This window comes from Anguilla anguilla, chromosome 16 (genome assembly GCF_013347855.1).
Source record: "Anguilla anguilla isolate fAngAng1 chromosome 16, fAngAng1.pri, whole genome shotgun sequence".
NCBI lineage: Eukaryota > Metazoa > Chordata > Actinopteri > Anguilliformes > Anguillidae > Anguilla > Anguilla anguilla.
This window is the reverse complement of record NC_049216.1, coordinates 18,648,083-18,672,475: the sequence shown is the minus strand read 5'-3', so window position 1 is coordinate 18,672,475 and position 24,393 is coordinate 18,648,083. Positions and strand designations below refer to the sequence as shown.

The 24,393-nt window shown below is 48.8% G+C and overlaps 2 protein-coding genes across 12 annotated transcripts in view; both read left to right on the top strand.

The window, feature by feature from the left end:
- Window positions 1-16,338, top strand: part of pias1b (protein inhibitor of activated STAT, 1b) — a 41,976-nt gene extending 25,638 nt beyond the window's left edge. For all 11 annotated transcript variants that reach the window (XM_035395313.1, XM_035395307.1, XM_035395312.1 and 8 more), the window contains 12 exons: window positions 6,579-6,663; window positions 7,115-7,162; window positions 7,885-7,975; window positions 9,146-9,280; window positions 10,745-10,850; window positions 11,210-11,283; window positions 12,067-12,227; window positions 12,689-12,819; window positions 14,170-14,347; window positions 14,754-14,893; window positions 15,251-15,291; window positions 15,472-16,338. In XM_035395313.1, the coding sequence (XP_035251204.1) occupies window positions 6,579-6,663; window positions 7,115-7,162; window positions 7,885-7,975; window positions 9,146-9,280; window positions 10,745-10,850; window positions 11,210-11,283; window positions 12,067-12,227; window positions 12,689-12,819; window positions 14,170-14,347; window positions 14,754-14,893; window positions 15,251-15,291; window positions 15,472-15,768 (1,487 nt within the window). In that variant the 3' untranslated portion in view covers window positions 15,769-16,338. The remainder of the gene's footprint in view (window positions 1-6,578; window positions 6,664-7,114; window positions 7,163-7,884; window positions 7,976-9,145; window positions 9,281-10,744; window positions 10,851-11,209; window positions 11,284-12,066; window positions 12,228-12,688; window positions 12,820-14,169; window positions 14,348-14,753; window positions 14,894-15,250; window positions 15,292-15,471) is intronic.
- Window positions 16,339-16,796: 458 nt separating this feature from the next.
- Window positions 16,797-23,223, top strand: rxfp3.3a3 (relaxin family peptide receptor 3.3a3). The gene has a single exon (XM_035395305.1). The coding sequence runs from the start codon at window positions 21,137-21,139 to the stop codon at window positions 22,130-22,132; it is 996 nt and encodes a 331-aa protein (XP_035251196.1). The 5' UTR covers window positions 16,797-21,136; the 3' UTR covers window positions 22,133-23,223.
- Window positions 23,224-24,393: the final 1,170 nt, after the last annotated feature.

The following is a 24,393-nucleotide window of genomic DNA, read 5'->3' as shown; positions in this document are numbered from 1 at the left end:
AGGACCTTGTTCTGCAGGCCTGCAGCTGGGTACTATTAGACCTTTCGCAATGTTATACGCAGTGATCAAAATGATCAAGCATGCAGGCAAGATAATTGATGGTTGCTTTGACCATTCATGGACATTTAAGTAAGTAAGGTTATAACTCTTTTCTTTGTCCAATGTTGATATTCAGATTATATCAGAATGTTGAGTAACATATGCTTAGGTCTGGAAGGGGGGACCATATGTATTTCATGATGGGAGATTTATTGATTTTCTTAAAGTGACAGCCGTAAAATTGACCACTGGGACGTTTCTAGCGTTAGGTACTTTTAAACTAAGCTGCTGTAGCTACCTTGTAAATGCCACATTCTCACATTAATGCTTGCTAGGCCTGTAGATCAGCTACAAACATACAGACAATTAACAAATGTATACAATAATCCATTAAAGCACTTACTATAATCCATTTAAAAATATGTCAAACACTTTCATTCATTTGTAATTCATGGTAAAGGAGAATGACTGAATCCACAACTGCGTTTCTTTGAGCTAGAATATGTGTGTGTTTACATATGTGTGTAAACATGTCTCTCCAGATTGAATTATCTTATTATTCTGAAATGTATATAACTTATTATTATCAATTACTCATAACAAGTAGTACGACAAGAAATGATGTCTCAATAAAAAAACGTTCAACGTACAGGAAGTCTATCACCACTCAAAAAGAAAACGCTAGCTACTTGTCATTCCGTTTCAGTTTTTGAACAACTGAAAATAATGTTAAAACCAGTAAAAAGTGAACAGCACTATTGATGTGGTGCTGTATTTGTCTGACACTGAGCAGGACATGTTGGGTGAGCTCCTGGCCGTGTACTGTAGTTGAGAGCAGGCGCCGCAGATGCACTCAGCACCTCAGATGTAATGAAGAATTGGATTTCTGCAGCTGAAGTGGACGCTAATGAAAACTCATTACTCATAGTTTAGAGATGACCCTTATCCTAATAATAATGGGGAGACAGTAATGAAAGACCTTGATTAATTGTAATGGGGCCTCTCATGCAGAAAGAGCAGCCGCCCCCTCCCCCTCCACACATTTAGACCGGGCAGCAGGCTCGTCTCCTTGTCAGGCTCATTTTTTGCTGTCTCCTGGGGGGGGAGGGGTTGCTGGACTCTCATTGGCTACTTGTGTGCATGGGCCCTATTGGTGAACTGGCCAGGGAGGCCAAAGACTGCGTCGCCAGTGACTTGCTGTTTGGAGCCAATCATACGGTTTTGCTGTGGCAAGCATATTGTTTCTGACTGGCTTGTCTGCGCCTGTTGCTGGGCAACGGCAGCTCCTCCCCCCTGTGAGGCCTAGCACAGCTACAGGTCTCAGGTACTCTGCAGCGGCTGGTCTTACATGGAACAGATGGCTTTTGCATTCAACACAGACCGGTTTAGAGAAGCACTCTTTTCACATTTAGTTTCGCCAGCCAGGTTTAGGCCAGTGTTATAATGAATGTCATTTGCACAGATGACCGTGAAGTAAGAGAGTCTCACATCCAGTGGCAGGCTGTTCAGTCTCCAGTCAGCCCGCATTCAGCCGTACAGACTGCACTCTCCTGGGGATATTAACCACATCTGTTACGCTCCCTCCCTCCCTCTGAACATTAATAGCTCCTTGCCGGCTTCATTAAGTGCTGCTTTGAGCAGAGCATGCAAAATGTTTGCACTGGATGTGTTTTTTTTTCCACCAGAATGAATCATGACTCTTAGTCTGCTGTGTCGGTGGTAAGCACAAAGTGAGTCTTACCCATGTATGTGCAAGGCACCAGTAAACAGTGTGCTTAAATACATGCTGGAGTGCCAGCTCTAAAGTCAGTTTTCTTTTACACCATGGCTTCAAATTGTCAGAACTGTATTTGATTTTCCATGTTAATGGTCAGCATTCAAGCCTCCTTGTGCTTTTACCTCCGCTATAGTCAAGACCAAGACCAATAATGGTTGAGAGCTCAAGACTGCTCGGGTCTGAGACCATAACATTGTGTTTGTCAAAGGATACCACCATGTTGACCTTATAAAATGCAAACAACAGAATTTCTAAACATTTGCAGCTGCTATTTTTCGTACTGAATCAGGCCCGTGGCATTTTGTTTCTGGGTAATCAGACATGTTTCTGTCCTCCTCTACTTCCCTTTGGAACGTATGGTGAAAAGTATGGAGAAAAGGGTCATTCATATTTATATTATATTTAATAGCATGCTTTCAAATGTTGCAGGCCAGAACTTAAAGCAAAGGAATATATGTTTATATGTTTTGAGAGCCAAATGAATCGCATAAATCTGCCCAGTCTTACCAATGGAAGGACCTTGTAGTTTGTGCTGGATCTCCTCCGGGCACTCTGCTTAGCCTGCTTGGTACCTCACTTTTTCCCCCCACTTCCCGTTTTTTGTTTAAGTCAAAGTAAAAACCTGACCCGTCATTGGCTGGCACATGCACATTCTGCCAATCAGCACTTTTCACACGGTCTTGTTTTTTATTTGGTGTTTATTAGAGTAGCCTACATTCAAGGCTGCATCAAGTTGTCCTAATGGCAATGTTAGCTAGGTAGACTAAACTAGCTATCCAAAAATACGCTCTGTTTGAAGTCTTTGTATTACAGTTAGTCCTTGAATAATAGGTCTTTAAAATAGATAATGTATCATATAAGATAATATAAAAATGTAATTAAAGGACATTTACCTTTTAAATGAGATATTCACCAGCCTTGGTTTGTAACACACATGCATGCATACACACACAACATAAATATTTGTAAATATATTAGCTTAAATGTTTGACACTATTAAAAGTTTCATGATAGGTTCCTGTTTAAGCTCTGAAATGCCTACCATCATTATGTTGTTACACAGCAGGAGTTAAAAGATGTGACTGATGTGGGTTGAATACCTATATCAGTACTATTGGAAGTGCAGAGCTTAAATATAAACAGGCCGTGCTCTTTTTAAGCCCAGATTCATTTTCTTTTTGAATTCTGTAAGTCTAACAGCAGCTTCATGCAATGAACAGTCTCTCAAAAAGTTGACTTTGATGGCCACCTTATCTACAGAAACGCCTGGGAGTATTTAGCTTGTGTAGTCATGGTCTTGGGGAGCATTGTGAGGTGTCTTAGGTGAGCTTTTTTAAGGGCCTAAGATGGACAGAGCTGGTGTGCAAGCATAGCTTACTGCAAATCCTCTGTTATGTTTTCATAATTTCATGGCACTGAACTGCGGAACTTTGTCAGCATGCAAGATACCGCATGGAGATGGCTAGCCCTGTTCCCGGAATTGTCCACCACACACACAATGCTGAACTGAACACACACACCTAAACGCACAGGCACATACAGTATATGAACACACAAATGCGTATACATACGCAGTCTTGCACAGGGCACACGTGCACACACATTCACATGAACAGACACACGCATGCACACACACAACGCACAACACACGCACACCACACGCACACGCCAGGTTTGTAGATACAGCAGTTGTTAGTTGGTGCAGTAATCTGTGCTGTGCACCCAGCTGTAAGAGCCAATCAGATGTGAAGCTTGTGATGCTATATTTAGCCTCAAAGCTTGGGAGGGAGGAACAGATTTTTTTTTTTGCACTGATGACAAGGGTAAAGGATCTTGCTAATTATGTGTTCCAAAATGCATCTTTCAGGTTTAATTGTACCCCAGGTGATTGATCCAGACCTGCAGAGAGAGAGAGAGAAAGAGAGCGAGCGAGCGCAGTGTGCGCTTTCATGTTGATGGACTCTGATTGTGTTGAAATACCAGTTGGGCTTTGATTGGTTTGGGCCCCCTACGCATTTTCTTTTTAAACAAGAAGCAATTAGCTCCTCCACAGTTCCACAACAGACAGGCTGGGGAGTTTCTGATCTTCAGAGCATAGGTATTTTGGGAGCAAGTGGCACAATTAAAAGTTAGTGAGCGCCGTTAGCTGCAGGGTGGGAGTGCGTCGGCCTGACTCCAGCGAGCGGCCCCAGGCGTGACTCCAGCGAGCGGCCCCAGGTGTGACTCCAGCGAGGGGCCCCAGGCACGGCTCCAGCGAGGGGCCCCAGGCGTGACTCCAGCGAGCGGCCCCAGGCGTGACTCCAGCGAGCGGCCCCAGGCGTGACTCCAGCGAGGGGCCCCAGGCACGACTCCAGCGAGGGGCCCCAGGCGCTCCGGCCCCCAGGCGCTCCGGCCCCGGGGCAGTGTGGGCAGGAAGAGAGGCCAGCGAGGGGCCCCAGGCGTGACTCCAGCGAGGGGCCCCAGGCATGACTCCAGCGAGCGGCCCCAGGCATGACTCCAGCGAGCGGCCCCAGGCCTGACTCCAGCGAGGGGCTCCAGGCGCTCCGGCCCCAGGGCAGTGTGGGCAGGAAGAGATGCCAGCGAGGGGCCCCAGGCGTGGTCCGGCCCAGGGGCAGTGTGGGCAGGGAGAGAGGCCAGCGAGCGGACAGCCCTCTGCTTCCTGTCCTGAGCAGATTTGGCTCTGTAAAGAAATTGGATTGGGTAATCCCAGGCTATTTGTGGGTGTCCGTTTGGGCTTTGCCGCTGAGCAGGGAGCAGAGCTGTTTCGCAGAGGGGGGGGGGGCTCTTAGTGCTCGTGTTCCGCTTCAGCACAGCTTGGGCCCGTTTTCACTGACAGCAATAAATACTACCTCGAATGCTGTCCAACACTCGATATTCAGTTGAAATATACAGTGCCTGATTACTATGGAGCGATAGGAACAGTTACTTTTTTTTTCTTTTTTAATCCAGCAGTGAAATGCATCCAAATCGTCAGTGCTATTTTTAAAAAAATGATGCAGTGATCCTGACAGATGGTTCTTCATAAGAATTGTTTGGCAGGTGTGTTGATCGCAGAGGAGAAAAATTATCCGGTGCGAATGCCAATTATAGTTGTCATTCTTACTCTGTCTGTAGCCTAATAAATCAGATGTGTCTGCTGGACGCGGTGCAGAGTGGAACATGGTCAGGGTGTCCCGGTCTGTGAGGGCCTGATCCCCAGCGTCTGTAAGACTGCAGTGACACTGGTGACCGCCCCCCCCGGGACACTGTGCACATGCCCGCCTCCCCCTGACTTGAGCACGTGGCCTTGTCCTAAGACATACAGGTACAGGGCATAAAAGGGAAGTCAATTTGTAGGCACAAGTGAGAGATCAGCCACTCTCACTCTCGTCCATTTGTATGTGTGAGCTCAGCGTGAGAAGTATTACGCATGCAGTGTTGTAGTACCTGTGTGAGGTCACCAGGCTGGGTTAGCTCACGCTGCTCTGCTGCATGACAGCGTAGTGTAGCTCACGCATTCGCTCGCTGCTCTCAGGGCTGGACCGGGTCTCTGAGGCTCTGTTAATAGGGCTGTTTGTGGCGATGCCTCCGCCGCTGGCTGGGGCTGCTGGGGCATCCTGTTCCGTACCCGGGCGCAGCGGCAGGAAGGGGGGGCCGGCGCAGCGGCAGGAAGGAGGCGTCGGGCGCAGCGGCAGGAAGGAGGGGCCGGCGCAGCGGCAGGAAGGAGGCGTCGGGCGCAGCGGCAGGAAGGAGGGGCCGGCGCAGCGGCAGGAAGGAGGCGTCGGGCGCAGCGGCAGGAAGGAGGGGCCGGCGCAGCGGCAGGAAGGAGGGGCCGGCGCAGCGGCAGGAAGGAGGGGCCGGCGCAGCGGCAGGAAGGAGGGGCCGGCGCAGCGGCAGGAAGGAGGGGTCGGCGCAGCGGCAGGAAGGAGGGGCCGGGCGCGGAAGCGGCAGGAAGGAGGCGTCGGGCGACTGTGGGAAGCAGCGGCTCCAGGAGCCTTTCATCTCCCGTGTCTCAGGATCTGTGTTCGCTTTCCCGCAGCGGGATTAGAGCCGTGTCACAGACCGCGTGTCCCGCCCCGCTGCACCCCCGCGCTCGCAGCGCGTGTAATCGCTTAAAGGGCCCGTAATGCCTTCTAAAGAGCAGAGAGCGTCTCCGCACTGAGCAGCCTCCTGTCCCTCGCTTTATCTCCCCCGTGCGCTGAGCCAAAGTCCGGACTCACTGCGGTCATTAAAGATCCCGTGACCCCCTGTTAAAATGGGTGGGGTGTTACGTCAGGAGTCCTGGTCACATTGGCACACGGACTGGCACAGCCGCTCTCTGCCTTCTACAGTTACAGCTGTGCCCTCCCTGGCATCTCATGCACACCTCAACTCTTCATGTCACCTCTGAAAAAGCCCACTAAAATAAGAGATATTCTTTTCCATACACATGTGTATATGTATCTGTGTGTGTGCACGTGTGTGTGTGTGTGTGTGCGTGTGTGTGTGTGTGTTAGTGAGTGTGTGTGTGTGTGTGTGTGTGTGTGTGTTAGTGAGTGTGTGTGTGTGTGTGTGTGTTAGTGAGTGTGTGTGTGTGTGTGTATCTGTGTGTGTGTGTGTGTGTGTGTGTGTGTGTGTGCGTGTGCGTGCGTGTGTGTGTGTGTGTGTGTGTGTGTGTGTGTGTGTGTGTGTGCGTGTGTGTGTGTGTTTGTTGTACATGTTGGTTTGTTTTTGTGTTGTGTGCTGTCCCGTTGCCGTATTTAGCCAGTGAGTCATGTTCCTCTCTTGTTTTTCTCTTCTGCAGCCTCAGACAACAGCCAGCGGTTTCAGGAAACATGTTTTGCTTTTGCGTTAACGCCTCAGCAGGTCCAGCAGATCAGCAGCTCCATGTGAGTGTTCTGCTTCCTCTGCGGGGGTGGGGAGGGGGGGAGAGGGGTGGGGTCGCTCCGGAAGAGGACAGTGTCTGTGGCCCTGCCATACGTAGGGTGATTTCATTACCCTTCTTAAACTGGTTACATAACTGATCATATCAAAAAACTCCAATAAATAAGTATGTATAATAAGTGTGTATTTTGTGGATGAATGTAACAGCTGGGTGGAAATGTCTCTCTCAGTGGGTCGCAATGCAAGCCATTCCAGGTTTAACTGAAGGTCTAACTGTCCCAGGTGCAGGCAGGGTTGGTGGTTACGTCAGCCTGCTTCTGCTAAGACCTGGAATGGCTCAGACTGCTTGCGCTGAGAGTGCTGCCTGCGGCCTTATACAGCAGGTGGCGCTGTTGTGCATGCTGCTGTGGAGTCCATCACTCTGGCCTGACTGACTCTCCTGTCCTCTCTCCACAGGGACATCTCTGGGACCAAATGTGACTTCACTGTTCAAGTCCAGCTAAGGTACAGTGAGCTTGCAGTGTTCTGCTAGCATAGCCCTGGCCATGGTCTCTGTTGTCTCCTGTCTGTAGCGCAGGCAGATTGTATGAACACACAGAGAGGCCTGCAGCCTGCGTCAGCATGCTTTGTTGAATAGATGATTTGTTTTTTCAGTCTGTATAAACTCCTGGAACATTTGTACTTTGACCTCTGTTTGAAATCTCAGAATTTACAGCCTGCAGCCTTTATTCAGCATCACACTGTGACAGTAACACACAGCACCGTGGTTGTTCTCTCTCTCTCTCACGCACACACACACACACGCACACAGACACAGACACACACACAGACACACAGACACACACACACATAGAGAGGCATGCAAACTGACACGTACACACAGACACATACACACATAGAGAGGCATGCAAACTGACACGTACACACAGACACACACACACACACAGACACAGACACAGACACACACACACATAGAGAGGCATGCAAACTGACACGTACACACAGACACACAGACACACACACACACATAGAGAGGCATGCACACAGACACACACACAGACACACACACACATAGAGAGGCATGCACACAGACACACACACACAGCTTGAAACGGTGACGTGTTTGTATGGTCTGTGGTGAGCCGCGGTCCTGTAGGCCCGTCTCAGTTCTGCAGAAGGTTGCAGAAAGACAAGCTTGCTCCACCTTTCTCTGTCTCTCCCCCCAGATTTTGTTTATCAGAAACGAGCTGCCCTCAGGAAGACCACTTCCCGCCAAACTTGTGTGTGAAAGTAAACGCCAAGCCCTGCAACCTCCCGGTGAGTGGGCACTGCGCCAGGCCGAGAGCAGGCCGCGGCAGAGCTGCGCATCAGAGCCACGTTCTGCTTAAAGACAGAGAGTCTGCGCATCAGAGCCATGTGCTATTTAAGGACAGAAAGTCTGCGCATCAGAGCCATGTGCTGTTTAAGGACAGAGAGTATGTGCATCAGAGCCATGTGCTATTTAAGGACAGAAAGTCTGCGCATCAGAGCCATGTGCTGTTTAAGGACAGAGAGTCTGCGCATCAGAGCCATGTGCTGTTTAAGGACAGAGAGTCTGCGCATCAGAGCCATGTGCTGTTTAAGGACAGAGAGTATGTGCATCAGAGCCATGTGCTATTTAAGGACAGAAAGTCCGCGCATCAGAGCCATGTGCTGTTTAAGGACAGAGAGTCTGCGCATCAGAGCCATGTGCTGTTTAAGGACAGAGAGTCTGCGCATCAGAGCCATGTGCTGTTTAAGGACAGAGAGTCTGCGCATCAGAGCCATGTGCTGTTTAAGGACAGAGAGTCTGCGCATCAGAGCCATGTGCTGTTTAAGGACAGAGAGTATGTGCATCAGAGCCATGTGCTGTTTAAGGACAGAGTCTGCGCATCAGAGCCATGTGCTGTTTAAGGACAGAGAGTCTGCGCATCAGAGCCATGTGCTGTTTAAGGACAGAGAGTCTGCGCATCAGAGCCATGTGCTGTTTAAGGACAGAGAGTCTGCGCATCAGAGCCGTGTGCTGTTTAAGGACAGAGAGTCTGCGCATCAGAGCCATGTGCTGTTTAAGGACAGAGAGTCTGCGCATCAGAGCCATGTGCTGTTTAAGGACAGAGAGTCTGCGCATCAGAGCCATGTGCTGTTTAAGGACAGAGAGTCTGCGCATCAGAGCCATGTGCTGTTTAAATGTGCACACATCAGTGTGTTTGAATGCCACAGTTTCTCCCAGTGAATGTCCACTTTTTGCCTTAGCTTTATAACATGATTTAATCTGGCTTTGCTGGAATAAATAGTCTGTATGCTATTCTGAGCTTATAAACTTGTTGATTAAAGGAGTATTTAAGTAAAAGGATTAAAGGGGTGCTTGATGTGGTATAGTATGTGAACGTTTGGCTGTCACCTGTCATTAGGAAATACCATAGATGATTTCGGATCATTAGACCAGTATGTCTGTTTGCTCTCTCCTAGGGATATCTTCCACCAACCAAAAATGGTGTTGAACCAAAGCGACCCAGCCGACCCATCAACATTACCTCACTGGTCAGATTGTCCACCACAGTCCCCAACACCATTGTGGTGTCATGGACATCTGAAATCGGAAGGGTAAGGGGAGGCGGAGCCAAACTGGGCACATCACCGCTACGCAGCCAATGAGAAATTCCCTTTGAGATGCTAATAACTCGTTTTGAACAGGGAGTAAAATCGTGGTATATCAGATAAATTGCATTTTGCGCCAGTCTTTTAATTAGCTTCTAGCGTCGCTAAAAGGCCTTTGCTCTGAATGGCTTCTGTCATTCCAGAACATTATCTGTTTGTGTAGCATGCTCCCTCATCCAGGGCACTTTGTAGAGATTCTGTGCACAGTAAGTGAGTGTTATTAATTTGATGAAATAATTCAGGCCTAGCTTCTTGTTTAATGCTGCACCAACAGCTCAGCCAGTTGAGATTCAGACATAGGAGCACCTGGCTGTGCTGTGTGTGGCAGCTGAGGCCCCTGCCTTTCTGCACACTCTTAAGCTGTAAACGCGCACATAAACGCTCTCGCACTCCAGCGCGGGCAGACATCCACATCTGCACACAGACGCCCACTCACACACTCGTCAGCAAAATAGGGGTTTGTGAGAAGAAGCTGATCCTACAGGTAATGTGTGACCCTGATTACAGCTGCCTTGTACTGTTACTCCGCTCCTCACACCTCTGCCGTCTGCATGAACGAAAGCAGGAGCGCTCCTGGGTATCAGAACGCCCTCTCCAGCCTCGTTTTTTCATTGAAGCGCATGTCTGAACTCAGTCTGGACATACCTTTGCTAAAACGTCTACCTGTTGCGGTTTCCGCCACATCAGAAAGCCAGACGGAGTTAGGCAGCTGCCCGCAGCCGCCCGCTTCTCAGGCTTTGTGAGCTTCCACCAGCGCCGCTCCAGTCTGGCGTGCTTGGGCCAGGTGTGAACAGAGCAGAGCAGTGCAGATACGCAGTGCAGAGCAGAGCAGTGCAGATACGCAGAGCAGAGCAGAGCAGTGCAGATACACAGAGCAGAGCAGAGCAGAGCAGAGCAGTGCAGATACACAGAGCAGAGCAGTGCAGATACGCAGAGCAGAGCAGAGCAGAGCAGTGCAGTGCAGAGCAGTGCAGATACGCAGAGCAGAGCAGTGCAGATACACAGAGCAGAGCAGTGCAGATATGCAGAGCAGAGCAGAGCAGTGCAGAGCAGAGCAGTGCAGATACGCAGAGCAGAGCAGTGCAGAGCAGAGCAGTGCAGAGCAGAGCAGAGCAGAGCAGTGCAGATACGCAGAGCAGAGCAGTGCAGATATGCAGAGCAGAGCAGTGCAGATATGCAGAGCAGAGCAGTGCAGAGCAGTGCAGATATGCAGAGCAGAGCAGAGCAGTGCAGATATGCAGAGCAGAGCAGAGCAGTGCAGATATGCAGAGCAGAGAAGTGCAGATATGCAGTGCAGAGCAGTGCAGATACGCAGAGCTGCTCTAGTGCTTCACTCCCCACCCCATAGTGCGTGTGACCCGTGCAGGCGCAGCCGAGCTTTAACATGCCGCGTCTCCCTCTGTCCCTCAGAGCTACTCCATGGCCGTGTACCTGGTGAAACAGCAGACCTCCACAGTGTTGCTGCAGAGACTACGGTCGAAAGGCATCCGGAACCCAGACCACTCCAGAGCCCTCAGTAAGCGTGCGGGGGGCTGGGGGCGGGGTTTATGGCAGGGGGGTGGGGTGGGGTGGGGGTTTTGATTGTAGTGGGAGGGCTCTGAGGATCACGGAGTTCAGGCCTCTGTATGTTTAGTGGTGAAGGGGCCGGGACAGGAAGTATAGGCCCCCCGCTCAGACACTGTGTAAATGTTCATCTGGACCCTAGGAGGAGGAGCGGGGGGGTGGGAGGGGTGGATTTAGAGACAGCGCTCGCGCTGTTTGATTCTCGTCCAGGGAAGGTGCCGGAGGTGAAGGCCCTGATGTCCCTGAGCGTGCTGGAGGCTAACGCTAACAGGTTTCGCTCTGTTTGTGCCCCCCCCCCCTTTTTCTCCGCAGTCAAAGAGAAGCTGACGGCGGACCCCGACAGCGAAATCGCCACCACCAGCCTGCGCGTGTCCCTGCTGTGCCCGGTACGCAGACTGGGCTTCAGAGCCCCGCCCCCACAGCGCCGCACGCTTCCCGCACACAGCTGGCCCGTCTCTCCTGTCCGTGCCTCAGGAGCTTGCACTTCACACCAGCACACATCCTGCATTCCCCACTCATGACGAGCTCTCTGGTGTTTCCTACATTTATTTGCACCAGGAATCACAGCCACACTCAGCACAGTTCTCTGAGGAGAAATTAGCCTGCTGGTTTTGGTAGCGTCCGTTATACAAAGGGAGTTTCAAACTGTTGAATGCACTTTTTAGTCAAACACTAAGTGGTGTCGTGTGTGAGTCGTATTGTGTCAGGATGCTAACAAGCTATGCTGACTGGCTTAGGAAGAATAAATGTCTGCTTTTTGTTGAAGTTAATTCTTCGCACAAAGTGTGCTTCAGTGGCTAACATGGAGTGTTAGGGACAGGGTAAGTGAGCTTAGTGCATACGCAGCTGTTTAAAGGCGATTTTTATCATGCGGACTACTGACCAAAACGCAAGGAAACCCGATGCAGATGGAAGGTTTCCTTGTAATTCCATGACATCTAAATAGTGCTCCAGTGTCTGAGCCTCAGAGTTCTCCTGGGCTGGTTTAATGGAGGGCTGGCGTCTCTGTCTCTGTTAGCGAGCAGCCGCTGTGCTCGTTTGTGCGTTGCGCAAGCCTGCCTGGGTTTGAGGCCCGAGCGGAAGCGCTAACCCTGGGTGCTAACCCTGCAGCCTGGCGGGCTGGGCGGTGGGTAGCGACCGCGGCGCTAACCTGTGTTTGCGTCCGGCAGCTGGGGAAGATGCGGCTGATGATCCCGTGCCGGGCCATCACCTGCTCGCACCTGCAGTGCTTCGACGCCACGCTCTACATCCAGATGAACGAGAAGAAGCCCACCTGGGTGTGTCCCGTCTGCGACAAGAAGGCGCCGTACGAGCACCTCATCATCGACGGGTGAGCCCCCGGCCCGTCTGTGCCCCCCCCCGCCCCCCCGCGCGGCAGGTCGCCACGTCCCTGCCCCGGCTGGGGAGTCGCCGCGGCGACTCGCGCTGGCTCCACCCTGTCTGGAGAGCTGCTATGGCAACTTGCGTAAGCTCCACCTCGTCTGGAGTTGCTATGACAGTCCGCACAAGCCCAGACAAGCCGGGTGAAGTCACTATGCCGGAATTTATGCCTCTTATCTGGCATGGGCTCTGCTGTGTTGTTTGTATTGGTTAATATGTCATTAGAGATTTCAGAGTGGGTGGTGGTCCAGGGGCAGGCCATGTCTGTCCCCTGACTGCAGCAATAGTCTCTTACACTCTTTTTTGCCCTTCTTCTTACTCTCCTTTTCTCACACCCGTGCTTTGTCTCTCTCACTCTCTCTCTCTTCCTTCCTCCCTCCCTCTCTCTCTCCCCCTCCCTCCTTGAAACAGGCTGTTCATGGAGATTCTCAACAGCTGTGTGGACTGTGATGAGATCCAGTTTAAGGAGGACGGGAGTTGGGCCCCCATGAGGTGGAAAAAGGAAGTGCAGGAGGTTCCTGCCTCCTATAACGGGCTGGAAGGTGGGTGAGGAGTGTGGGAGTGCAGAGCGTGTGATTAAAGCAGTGCTGTGCGTGCACTGCAGAGGCTGATTTAATACAGAGCAGAGACACAGTATTCAGTGGACAGGACTCGTTTGTAGTTAATACGCAGCCATTTGCACGTGTGGTAATGTACCTGGTGTGTGAACGCGCTCTGCTGCACTGGTGTGTGAACGCGCTCTGCTGCGCTGGTGTGTGAACACGCTCTGCTGCGCTGGTGTGTGAACGCGCTCTGCTGCGCTGGTGTGTGAACGCGCTCTGCTGCGCTGGTGTGTGAACACGCTCTGCTGCGCTGGTGTGTGAACGTGCTCTGCTGCGCTGGTGTGTGAACGTGCTCTGGTGTGTGAACGCGCTCTGCTGCGCTGGTGTGTGAACGCGCTCTGCTGCGCTGGTGTGTGAACGCGCTCTGCTGCGCTGGTGTGTGAACGCGCTCTGCTGCGCTGGTGTGTGAACGCGCTCTGCTGCGCTGGTGTGTGAACGCGCTCTGCTGCGCTGGTGTGTGAACGCGCTCTGCTGCGCTGGTGTGTGAACGTGCTCTGCTGCGCTGGTGTGTGAACGTGCTCTGCTGCGCTGGTGTGTGAACGTGCTCTGCTGCGCTGGTGTGTGAACGTGCTCTGCTGCGCTGGTGTGTGAACGTGCTCTGGTGTGTGAACACGCTCTGCTGCGCTGGTGTGTGAACGTGCTCTGCTGCGCTGGTGTGTGAACGTGCTCTGCTGCGCTGGTGTGTGAACGTGCTCTGGTGTGTGAACACGCTCTGCTGCGCTGGTGTGTGAACGTGCTCTGATGTGTGAACACGCTCTGCTGCGCTGGTGTGTGAACGTGCTTTGCTGTGCTGGTGTGTGAACACGCTCTGCTGCGCTGGTGTGTGAACGTGCTCTGCTGCGCTGGTGTGTGAACGTGCTCTGCTGTGCTGGTGTGTGAACACGCTCTGCTGCGCTGGTGTGTGAACGCGCTCTGCTGCGCTGGTGTGTGAACGCGCTCTGCTGCGCTGGTGTGTGAACGTGCTCTGCTGCGCTGGTGTGTGAACGTGCTCTGGTGTGTGAACACGCTCTGCTGCGCTGGTGTGTGAACGTGCTCTGCTGCGCTGGTGTGTGAACGTGCTTTGCTGTGCTGGTGTGTGAACACGCTCTGCTGCGCTGGTGTGTGAACGTGCTCTGCTGCGCTGGTGTGTGAACGTGCTCTGCTGTGCTGGTGTGTGAACACGCTCTGCTGCGCTGGTGTGTGAACACGCTCTGCTGCGCTGGTGTGTGAACGTGCTCTGCTGCGCTGGTGTGTGAACACGCTCTGCTGCGCTGGTGTGTGAACACGCTCTGCTGCGCTCCTGTGCTGCAGGGGCGTGTCGGACAGCCGTGTCGGAGCAGAGGAACAGCTCGTCCCACAGCAACAGTAAGAAGGTGGAGGTGATCGACCTGACGCTGGACAGCTCCTCGGACGACGAGGACGACGACCAGCCGCCCCCCAAGAGGACCTGCCCCTCCCTGTCCCCCGCCTCGCCGCCCGTCAACAAGGGGTGAGTCCCGTCAGCTGACCCAGGATCAGCAGGATCAGCAGGCGCTGATCTCAGAATGGCACACAGGCCCACGGTGCTAGCCGTTAGCCTGATGTGCACGCTCACACCCTGCCTCCTTGCTCTTCACCTCACTTTTGTGTTGCTTCCCAAGCTGTAAGAATTTATTCCGTCTCATCATTTATTGAAATCCTATCCGATGTGGGTTTGACTTACAGCAGAAGCCCTTTTATCTGTTCACTCTCATGCCCTTTTGCTCATGGGCTTTGCTCTCCAGCATTCCTCCTCTCCTCTCCTCTCCTCTCCTCTCCTCTCCTCTCCTCTCCTCTCCTCTCCTCTCCTCTCCTCTCCTCTCCTCTCCTCTCCTCTCCTCTCCTCGCTCACGTTTTTCTCCCCTTTCCTTCTGCAGGGTGTTGAATCTCCACCCACAAGCTTCACCAGTGTCCCGGACTCCCAGCATGCCCCCCGTCGACACCAACTACATCCCCCCGCCGCCGCCCCTCATTCAGGACTACCGCCACTACTACCACACGCCCAACGACCTGTCGGGTACGGAACCCCAGCCACACGCGCACACACACCTGTACTGCAGATATACGTTTCCATGGGAACCACGTTCACACTAGGACTGCTCACAGTGTATAAATATTAAAGCTCGGGGCAGACACCTGTCGCTATCTAAGTGGAGCAGATCCGCACAGGCGTAGGTCTGACTCCTTAAAGCCCATATCTTATCTTGCGAATGCACTGGCTTCTGATGTAATTTATGCAGTTCACAGCAGGCTTAATCCCTGAATGGTAATTTAAATTTCTTACAAGCGGCAACTGAACAGCTATGAACTGCAAAACTGTACGCACGTGGACTGAGGATTAAGTGTTGTGTTCTCTTTTTTCCCCCCACCACAGATCTGAATTTCTTTTCCTTTTTACAAGGTGACAATCATCAGGTAGGTGTAATCTAAGATTCCAGGTTGGGGTATTGACCAGCAGAGGGCAGTAACGCCCAAGAGAAACGGGGAACATTCAGCAGCTGAATTTTGTTGTAGTGTTCAGAAGCCTGCGGACCTCTCACTCTATGTGTGTGTGTGTCCCTGTGCCCCCCCCCCCCCCCCCCCGCCCCCCCGCAGCATTACAACATGGTGATGGCGGCAGCGGCGGCCGCCTCGGCGTCGGACGACCACGACCTGCTGCTGAACCGCTTCCTGCCCTACAGCTCCTCGCAGATGTTCCTGGATCAGCCGGGCACGCCGGTGAGCAGCAGCGCGCTGGTGCCCGTCAACGGGGGCAGCAGCAACGGGAGCAGCAGCAGCCTGGTGTCGTCCAGCAGCCTGCGCGACGGGCACGCCCACCCGGCCGCGTCCCGGGCAAGCGCCGAGGCCGCCGCCCTCTACGGCTCCATCCCCGACGTCATCTCGCTAGACTGACCCCGGGGCGCGGCCCGCGCACCGCCACGGCAAGAAGAGGCGTGAACCCGAACCGCGTGGGGGAGGGGCGGGGGAGAGGGGGAGGAGTTAAGGTCTTTTTAAAGAGAAAAACGCCTGAAAAAAGGAGGGAAGAACGAAGAAGTGTACAGAGAACAAAAAATATATTTTCAGTTTTACTTTTGTACATAAACTTAGGACTTTTGCCTGTTCAGTGAGTAACTTCAGTTGATATTTTTCTGTGGATACTGAAGATTTTTTCAAAGCTTATACGTCTGTTGTCCTTTGATTATTATTATTATTATTATTATTATTATTATTATTATTATTATTATTATGCCTTTTGTACTTCATTTCTTTTTTCTTTTCATTTTATTGTTCCACATCAATGGCATTATTTTCAGTGATACTGTTTGGCTTCTAAAGTAACCAATCTCTCTTCCATTTTAAATCGTAGGAGTCTTTTTCTCAGAAAGAATTAAGTCTCGGTGATTGACGATGTGTTTTATTATTTTCTGTGCAGATTATTTTATGCTTTTAAGTTATGTAAAATATATGCATATATTAACTGTTTGAAAGCATTCCCTTTGCCTTTTCAGGATATGGCTCTAGGAGAATGCACAGATGGATTAAGTATGCCATTTCTGGGTCCTCTTTTACCTACCAGGCCGTTTCTGAACTTTTCCAAACACTGCCTGTGCTCTCATCTACCCTTCGTAATAATTTTAATGAGAAATTTATACTCTTTGATTCTTTCGACTTGAAATTATAGTAATAGAAATACTATATTTTGTTTAGAAGGTGCGTAGCATTTCAGGATTTGTATAAATGTAGCATTTCCCCCCCTCTAGTCACTTTGTTCCCACTTGCACAAGGCTTAAAAAAAGGAAGCAGAGAAGTAGAAAAGAGAAGGATCAGAAAATGAGGTGCAGATGAGGACGGTGCGTTAGCGCTGTCTCTCCAGGAGGGCGCGGCCCCCCGTCAGCAGCGCGGGTGCGGGCGGGGCGGGCGGGGCGGGCGGGCTGGGGCAGGCGGGGCGGGCCTTCTCGGGGGTGGAGCTCTCGTTTGGTCAGTGTGCTCAGCGGGCACGCTCCTCAGTCAGCGTAGCCAGTCCCTCTGGCCCAGCCTCCACCTAAACCAGCACCCGTCTGCTTTGGTAGGAGTGCTCCTGTGCAAGGTTAAAGCGCAAACACTCTCCAGTACACAGTGTGTTTTTAGAGACGCCTGTTTGGGGTGCTGTGGGCGGGATTCTTTCCTCAGCGGTGAAGTGTTTAACCTGCGTACTGCAGGAGCCTGATGGCTTTTATCTGCCCGTCTGCCAGGCTGGTTTTCTACCATGTTTCTGCTCGATAGTGCTCAGTGATCTCCAGCTCGTCTGATTGTCTTCAGCTGTGCAGCTGTGCTCTGGTGGCCGATAACACAGCGTTTATTACCGCTGAGAGCGAGCTGGGGTGAGCGGCACGCACTCCACACGCGCTCCACACACGGTCCACACACGGCGGAGGCCAGCCATCGCCGCCCCGCCCGAGCGCTCGTGGAGTCAGAGGGCCGAGGGAAGTGGAGCACGGCTGTGAGGCGGGAGATTAGGCCTGCCTGGGCCTTATCTCTGAGGGTCAGGCCAACGTGCGCGAGAGCTCCCTCACCACTCCCAGAGACCAGCCCGCTGAGATCAGCCCTCTGAGATCAGCCCTCTGAGATCAGCCCTCTGAGATCAGCCCTCTGAGATCAGCCCTCTGAGATCAGCCCTCTGAGATCAGCCCTCTAAGACAAGCCCTCTGAGATCAGCCCTCTAAGACAAGCCCTCTGAGATCAGCCCTCTAAGACCAGCCCTCTGAGATCAGCCCTCTAAGACAAGCCCTCTGAGATCAGCCCTCTAAGACCAGCCCTCTGAGATCAGCCCTCTAAGACCAGGCCTCTGAGATCAGCCCTCTGAGATCAGCCCTCTAAGACCAGGCCTCTGAGACGCACTCTTCATTTGCCCATGTCAAACTCGGTCCTGCCCCGGACCCAAATGTGATTTTGTTACACGCACCAACATACAAATGGCCTCCTCGCCGTTTTATACTTCGAATGGCTGTTCCCAGCGCTGCTTTTGGTTTATTTACTTCTGTAAAGGTTTTGGAGAAGGGAAAGCAGGAGGCCGGTGTGAAACGTTCTTTGATCTGAGGCCGGAGAGCGATTGGCCGGGGCTCCCGCTGTCCGTTTGGGTTCTGCGGACGCTCTCCCAGAGCGGCGTTCGGTGTGTGACTGGCAGTCTCTTCAGCAGCGCCGCTCTCCCGCGGCCTCAGATGCCTGCCGCTCTCTTTCCTCCTCCCCTTCCAAAGTCTAATTATGTTAGTGACTGAGATATAATAGCCTGTGACAGCCGCTTTAATCAGACTGAGAATGCAGTGCTTTGCGCTGAGCAGTGCGCTTCCAACCCAAACCCAAACCCAAACCCAAACAGAAGCCCAAGCCCAAACCCAAACCCAAGCCCAAACTCGGCCCCGCGCCCTCCTCCATCACAGCCCTGCAGCAGGAGCTCTCCCAGGTCCCCTTTAGAACCCGGCTTTCGGTTCCCCTTACAGAAGCATTCACTGTTTTATTTATTTTGCAATCCCTTCACATTTGTGTTTGATGCCCAAGAGTGCATTAATTTTACAGTACCTTTATTTGGAATGATGATACATCTATTTCAATGGACCCTTGGGTCCATCATATGAATTGTAACACCCATCTTGGCTTCTTTTGTGTGCATCTCCCTCTTACATGGTTAATTCAGAATTATGTCTATGAAGCATGGGAGCACTCATTGCTGCTGTGGCTAGGTTCTTGCATGCTGTTTTAGCTCGAACATTATATTGAAATTCAACTCATAAAGGATGAGTCAAGCTGACTGTGGTCGCACAATGTCAGTTGTGTATAATCAGATGTCATTTTTTTTAAACCCTGTAAAAATCAGTCTCAAATTGACCTATGAATGCTGTGTGATTACAGTAAAGATCCCATCAAAAAGTGACATGATCACCTTTCCCAATTTTAAAATGCTACCTGAAAAAAGCATACAATACCTTCCTCTGCCAAATCATTATTTGAATTTATAATTCTGGTTTATATCACATCCCTGAATGATTGTGTAGTTATCCTTTGCTTTCCTAATGCTTAAACTGAACTGATGTCATTGCATACGCTATTGGACAGGTGAAGCACAGGCCAGCCTTCAGCCCCTCCCCCTAACCCCACCTCTTGTCACGCCGTTGCCATAGAGACACAGGACATGCAGCTTTGAGCAGTCAGACCGTCGTTGGAGGATATTTTCAGTGTTGTGGAGTGGCACTTTCCGAGGCATTTGGTTTTAGTCAGTGCCTGTAAATTTCAGGATTATTTGACATTAAAAAAAATCTAGCCGATGCCATTTTTTGAAGTTTCAAAACATTGACACATTGATTTCGGTGTCTGAACAAGATTAATAAAGGGAAAATGTAAAATGTAATGTTTGTATTATTACTGGAAGGATCTCAGGCAAGTTGTGCACACAAGGAAGTTCCAGTAATACTTGTTCTTGTTTTTTGTGGCATCCAAAACGTCAGATTGTTAATTTATACATATATATTTTTAAACAAACAAAAATGAATAAAAAATACCACTAAGTGGACTATATTCAGTCCAGCTCGCAGCTTTCCTTGAAAGTAAGATTGGCTTACGTCTGTGCTCACTGCCTTAAACTCACTGACTCTGTTTCCTTAGGGCATGTCGAACCAGAAAAATGGCTTTTTAAAAGAAGGTGAAGAAGAAAAAAGATGTACAGTAGACCAATGTCAGATTGTATAAAGTACCAAGTGAAAAAAATATTTATTACCTGCATTGGAAAAAAATTGTTTACCTATTGAATGTTACCTGTTTATGTAGAGAAGTTTAGATGTAATAAAACGCATTCAGCTAACTTGACATTGATTGCGTCATTATTTTTCCCAGCAACCAAAGGTTATTGCATTTAATCTTTAACTAAATATTTTAGGTTTTTTCCTACCCCCATTTATCTTAAGTATCTATTCTGAGTAAATATTACTGCCAGATGACTACCCCAGTTTCTGTTCAAAACTGGAGCACTCCTGACTCTTACAGAAAAAAACTGTCGACTTTTTGCCAGGTAAAGTGAGTTTCATGACTGCCATTCTTAAATAGCTCGGTAGATGGCACTGTAATACCAATTCACGAAAGAAAAACAATTCTATACAATTCTAACAGTAGTAACAGAAAAGATGCCGGTCTGTTTTGATATCGAAATAGCCTACAACCAGCTCGAGGAAAAATGCATTGATAGAAGAAGTTTCTCTGCGTTGGGATATGCAACTTAAATCTCACGACCCTGACCATTCCGGCAAATGAATTTCGGAAAACTGCATGCATCTTATTTTTAATTATCTTTTCATTGAAGTTCAGCAATGTTTCGACACACGGTGAATAGCCTAGTCGTTCTGTTTTCTAAAATAATTAAGTTTTTCAGCTAGGCCTAAATTAGCCTACAGAACGCGTATTCAGTCATTTATGTAAAAGAAACTGGGCGTCAGTTGGCTACTTGTGCAGCAGTTGATAAATTATGTAAATATGTAAAAATGTTGTCTAGGAAAATCAGACGTGAGTTGCTTCGATGTGCGGAATATATTACGGAACGTGGAATAGTTCATCTAAAAAAGGTCGTCGGGCCACTCAAATATAGGCTACTCAAAGTAGAAATATGCATGTAACATCTAAGACCACCGACATTGGTGAAGTTATACCTTTGTTTAAATAAATGGCCTATATCAACTATTCAAGGTGAACCAGCCCAGAAAACTTTTGCTGGTTGCTATTCTTTAGAAATGTGCAATCATGCACGGCCTATATCATTACATCAAATGCACAATGCAAAATCAAATACATAATGCTGTAATGAATAAAACTCGGAAGCATATTCAGTCTTAAATCTTCTATTTCGAATGACCTTCCGATCAACCCCATCAATCAATTCCCAATAATTACACAATTTGCATAATGTAACAGCTTGTGCGCAGTAAGTGGGCTAAACCCACAAGTAAGAGCACTGATATTGGCTACGGTTTAATGTTAATTCTGACGCCTGGACCCAGAGTCAATCAAAACAACTTCACCAATCCGCGCGTTCAAGGGGCAGGCAATCCGAAAGCGCACATGTAATAAAAGCCTGGAGTGGCACACTTTTCGAGCATATTCGGCTAATATTCGTAGGACTAAGACAGTGAATCGATTGTGGAGGCTTCAAAAGTATGTGCGCTGTTTCAAAGAAGAACATCGAAATACACAAAGCTTCTGCTGATGTCATATCGTTCCGTTCAGTTGTTCTCCACGCGTAGTCCCATTTTCGTTGAAAATAATGGGGGACATTCTTAATTATACTACCAGCGGAACATTTAACAGCTCTTTGACAGATGACGACCGGTTCAGCAGTCTGGAGGACATAGATGTACCTGCAGACGGGAGCCCTGTTCTCAGGTTCTTTATTTCGATTGTGTACTCAGTGGTGTGCGCTGTTGGGTTGGTGGGGAACTTGCTGGTTTTTTTCTTCATAAAAGTAAAACAAGGGAGGAAAAAATCCACAATTAACTTTTTTATTCTTAACCTGGCCGTGACGGACTTCCAGTTTGTGTTGACCCTGCCCTTCTGGGCGGTGGACACCGCTCTGGACTTCAGCTGGCCGTTTGGACATGCGATGTGCAAGGTCATTCTGTCCGTCACCGTCATGAACATGTACGCTAGCGTGTTCTTTCTCACTGCCATGAGCATTACTCGCTACTGGTCTGTCGCATCAGCTCTTAAGAACCAAACTCGACAAATATCCTGCTCGGTGAAATGGGTGAGCGCACTACTGTGGGTCTCGGCGACCGTGGCTACGGCACCAACATCTATATACTCCACGGTGAGAAACGTAGCTGGAGAGAAACTCTGCCTCTTGAAATTCCCTCGTGGACAGTACTGGCTTGCCGTGTACCATCTTCAAAAAATTTTGATTGGCTTTGTCTTACCGATGCTAACAGTTTCAATCTGCTATTTGCTGCTCCTGCGGTTCATCCGCCTGCGGAGCATGAACACTAAAAACTCCAAGCGGAGATCCAAAGTCACAAAATCCGTCACCATCGTGGTTCTCTCGTTCTTTCTTTGTTGGATGCCAAACCACGCCATCACGTTCTGGGGAGTCTTAGTCAAATTCAATGTGGTTTACTGGGATAAAACATACTACACTGTTCACACCTATGTGTTTCCTGTGACTGTCTGTCTAGCCCATGTCAATAGTTGTTTAAACCCAGTTCTTTACTGTCTCACGCGGAAGGAGTTTAGGAAGAAGCTAAAAGATTTAATTTTTAGAATGTAGCCTCTGGTGGCTGCTTCAGATGCAGGAATGAATATGGTGGATGTTCTAAAAAAATATATATAACCCACAGAAATTATTTTATTATTTGTTGGAAGGAAATGGGTATGTGTGTTTTGATCTAGCTTACCGAAGATGTAAGACACGTTGCGAACACATTTACAGTTCCATCAGGTATTGGACCTACAGCTAATGCCATTAAAGTGACAGTAATTTTATTCAAATCAGAATTCCTTTGTCTGAAATTGATTTGACGTGGTAAAAAGAACACTGTTTACATTTTGCCGTGGTATGTCTCGCTTGTCCTCAGAAATGTAGCTCACAATTTGTATATGTCCAGCAAATGGCGTGAGACAGCGCATGAATAGAGAATAGAGTGGGCTAAGTGGCCAGAGTAATGCGAGTTCGCTTTTGTAGCCTATTTAACGGAAGCTATAGGTGTGTTGACATGCTGTATAAAATAGCTGTTGTTTTATGGTAATAGTTTTAGGCTACATGAGGTAATGGAAGCAATTGTACACAATCATCATTCATAACTAAGACTGCTCACAACTTGGAAAAATAACAGATCGACTGCTTTTATGTAAATAATTAGCCACATATTTAAATCTTAATATTTAGTGTCCCAATTTAAAATATTGAGTGGTGTGTTGTTTTTAAGCCTTCTAATATGTGGTGCGAGTATGTTCTATTTTAAACCAAAATGCGTTCTAGAACCAATGATGTCGATGAAAATGGTATTTAAAAATAAATAAATAATTTAAATTAAGTTTGCGTGTCGCAACGCGCTTTATAGTCTAATTATGTAACTGTGATATTGTGAGATGTTTAATTTTGATCTCGGATCCTACGCATGCTGCTGTATCGTCATGTTATAAAATCAATCAAGTATGTCATTCTATTATTGAAAATTAATTGTGTGTGTGTGCGTGTGTCGATACGTTGTTAAAGTGAATAGTCCACACCATGTAGGCTAACCTAGGGTATGTTTACGAAATAGCTGAACAACTATGCTTCTAATATAGTGTGATTCAGGCTATTATTGACTGTGGCTGCAAAGTAGTCAATACACATAAAGCTGATTTTATCATTTGCTTTTCCTCTTTGTGGCATGTGGGTGAGTGCCTCGGTGGGTGGTGCGTAAGTATCCTACAATAAGGTAGACATAAATTCAACAATGTCAGTCCATCCATATTCATAAATACAGTGTATGTATCCAAACAGACATTTCTTTGCAATTTTCAATGGGAAAGTGATTTCTCTGCAATAAATGAGGATAATCTTTCAATTTGTTCAAATCAGACAATAATACCATGAAATGCCATGACATCACCTACCAACTATTATATGTAGATCGTAATCCTTGCATTTCCGGTGTATTTAGGCGAAAAAAAACTTGTGCACATCTGAACCAATCAGCACAAGTGAACGTGGATCAGAGCCATGCATATCCCATGCAGACCTTGGGCTTTAAAAGTGAATCGTATGAAGCATTTTTTTTTTCATTTGAAATATGATGTGTGTGAAAGCAGACTTGACTTCTGAAAATGACAGATACCTACAGATGCCTTCTGCTATGGTGGTGCATAACATTGTGAAAACATGGACAATTGCTCCTCTACCTACCTTTCTGTTCAGAGGAAAAATAAGGTTGCACTTATTTTATCAGAACTGCACAGGCGTAGAGTGGTAGAGGACTAGGGCCATTCTATTGGACAATGTTGCTGCCTGAATTCCAGAAATTGTGGAACCAAACTCCACAAATATCTTTCAGCTGACTGTGGAAAGATATGACTGAACTAGTTCAGACATAAATGTACTCTCATCACAGTGCTTGCTAGTGTATTATGGTGTGGCTAAAGAAAAGATATATGATGCTGGCATGTGGGGAAAAAAAGCAGACATACCTTTTAAATGACATTAGTCCATATTTGTTTGGAGTCTGAAGATTGACTTTCTAATTGAGTTCAGTTTTTTACCTCCTGTAAAATAGAAATAGAAATAATGTACAATCCATGATTTGGGAAAAGACACCAGCCTGAGCCTTGTCACTCAAAGCACAGTTGTGTGGTCCTATCAATGGGATATCATGTAGCAATGTGTGATGGGGTATCTGTTGCAATATCAATATTCATAGAATTAGCTACTACAGCTTTGACATTTAGCAGGATGGAAATATGTTGAATTAATTATTCTATTAATATACAATGTTTAGATAGGAATTATGCATACCTCCTACACACCAGCATATTGTAATACACATG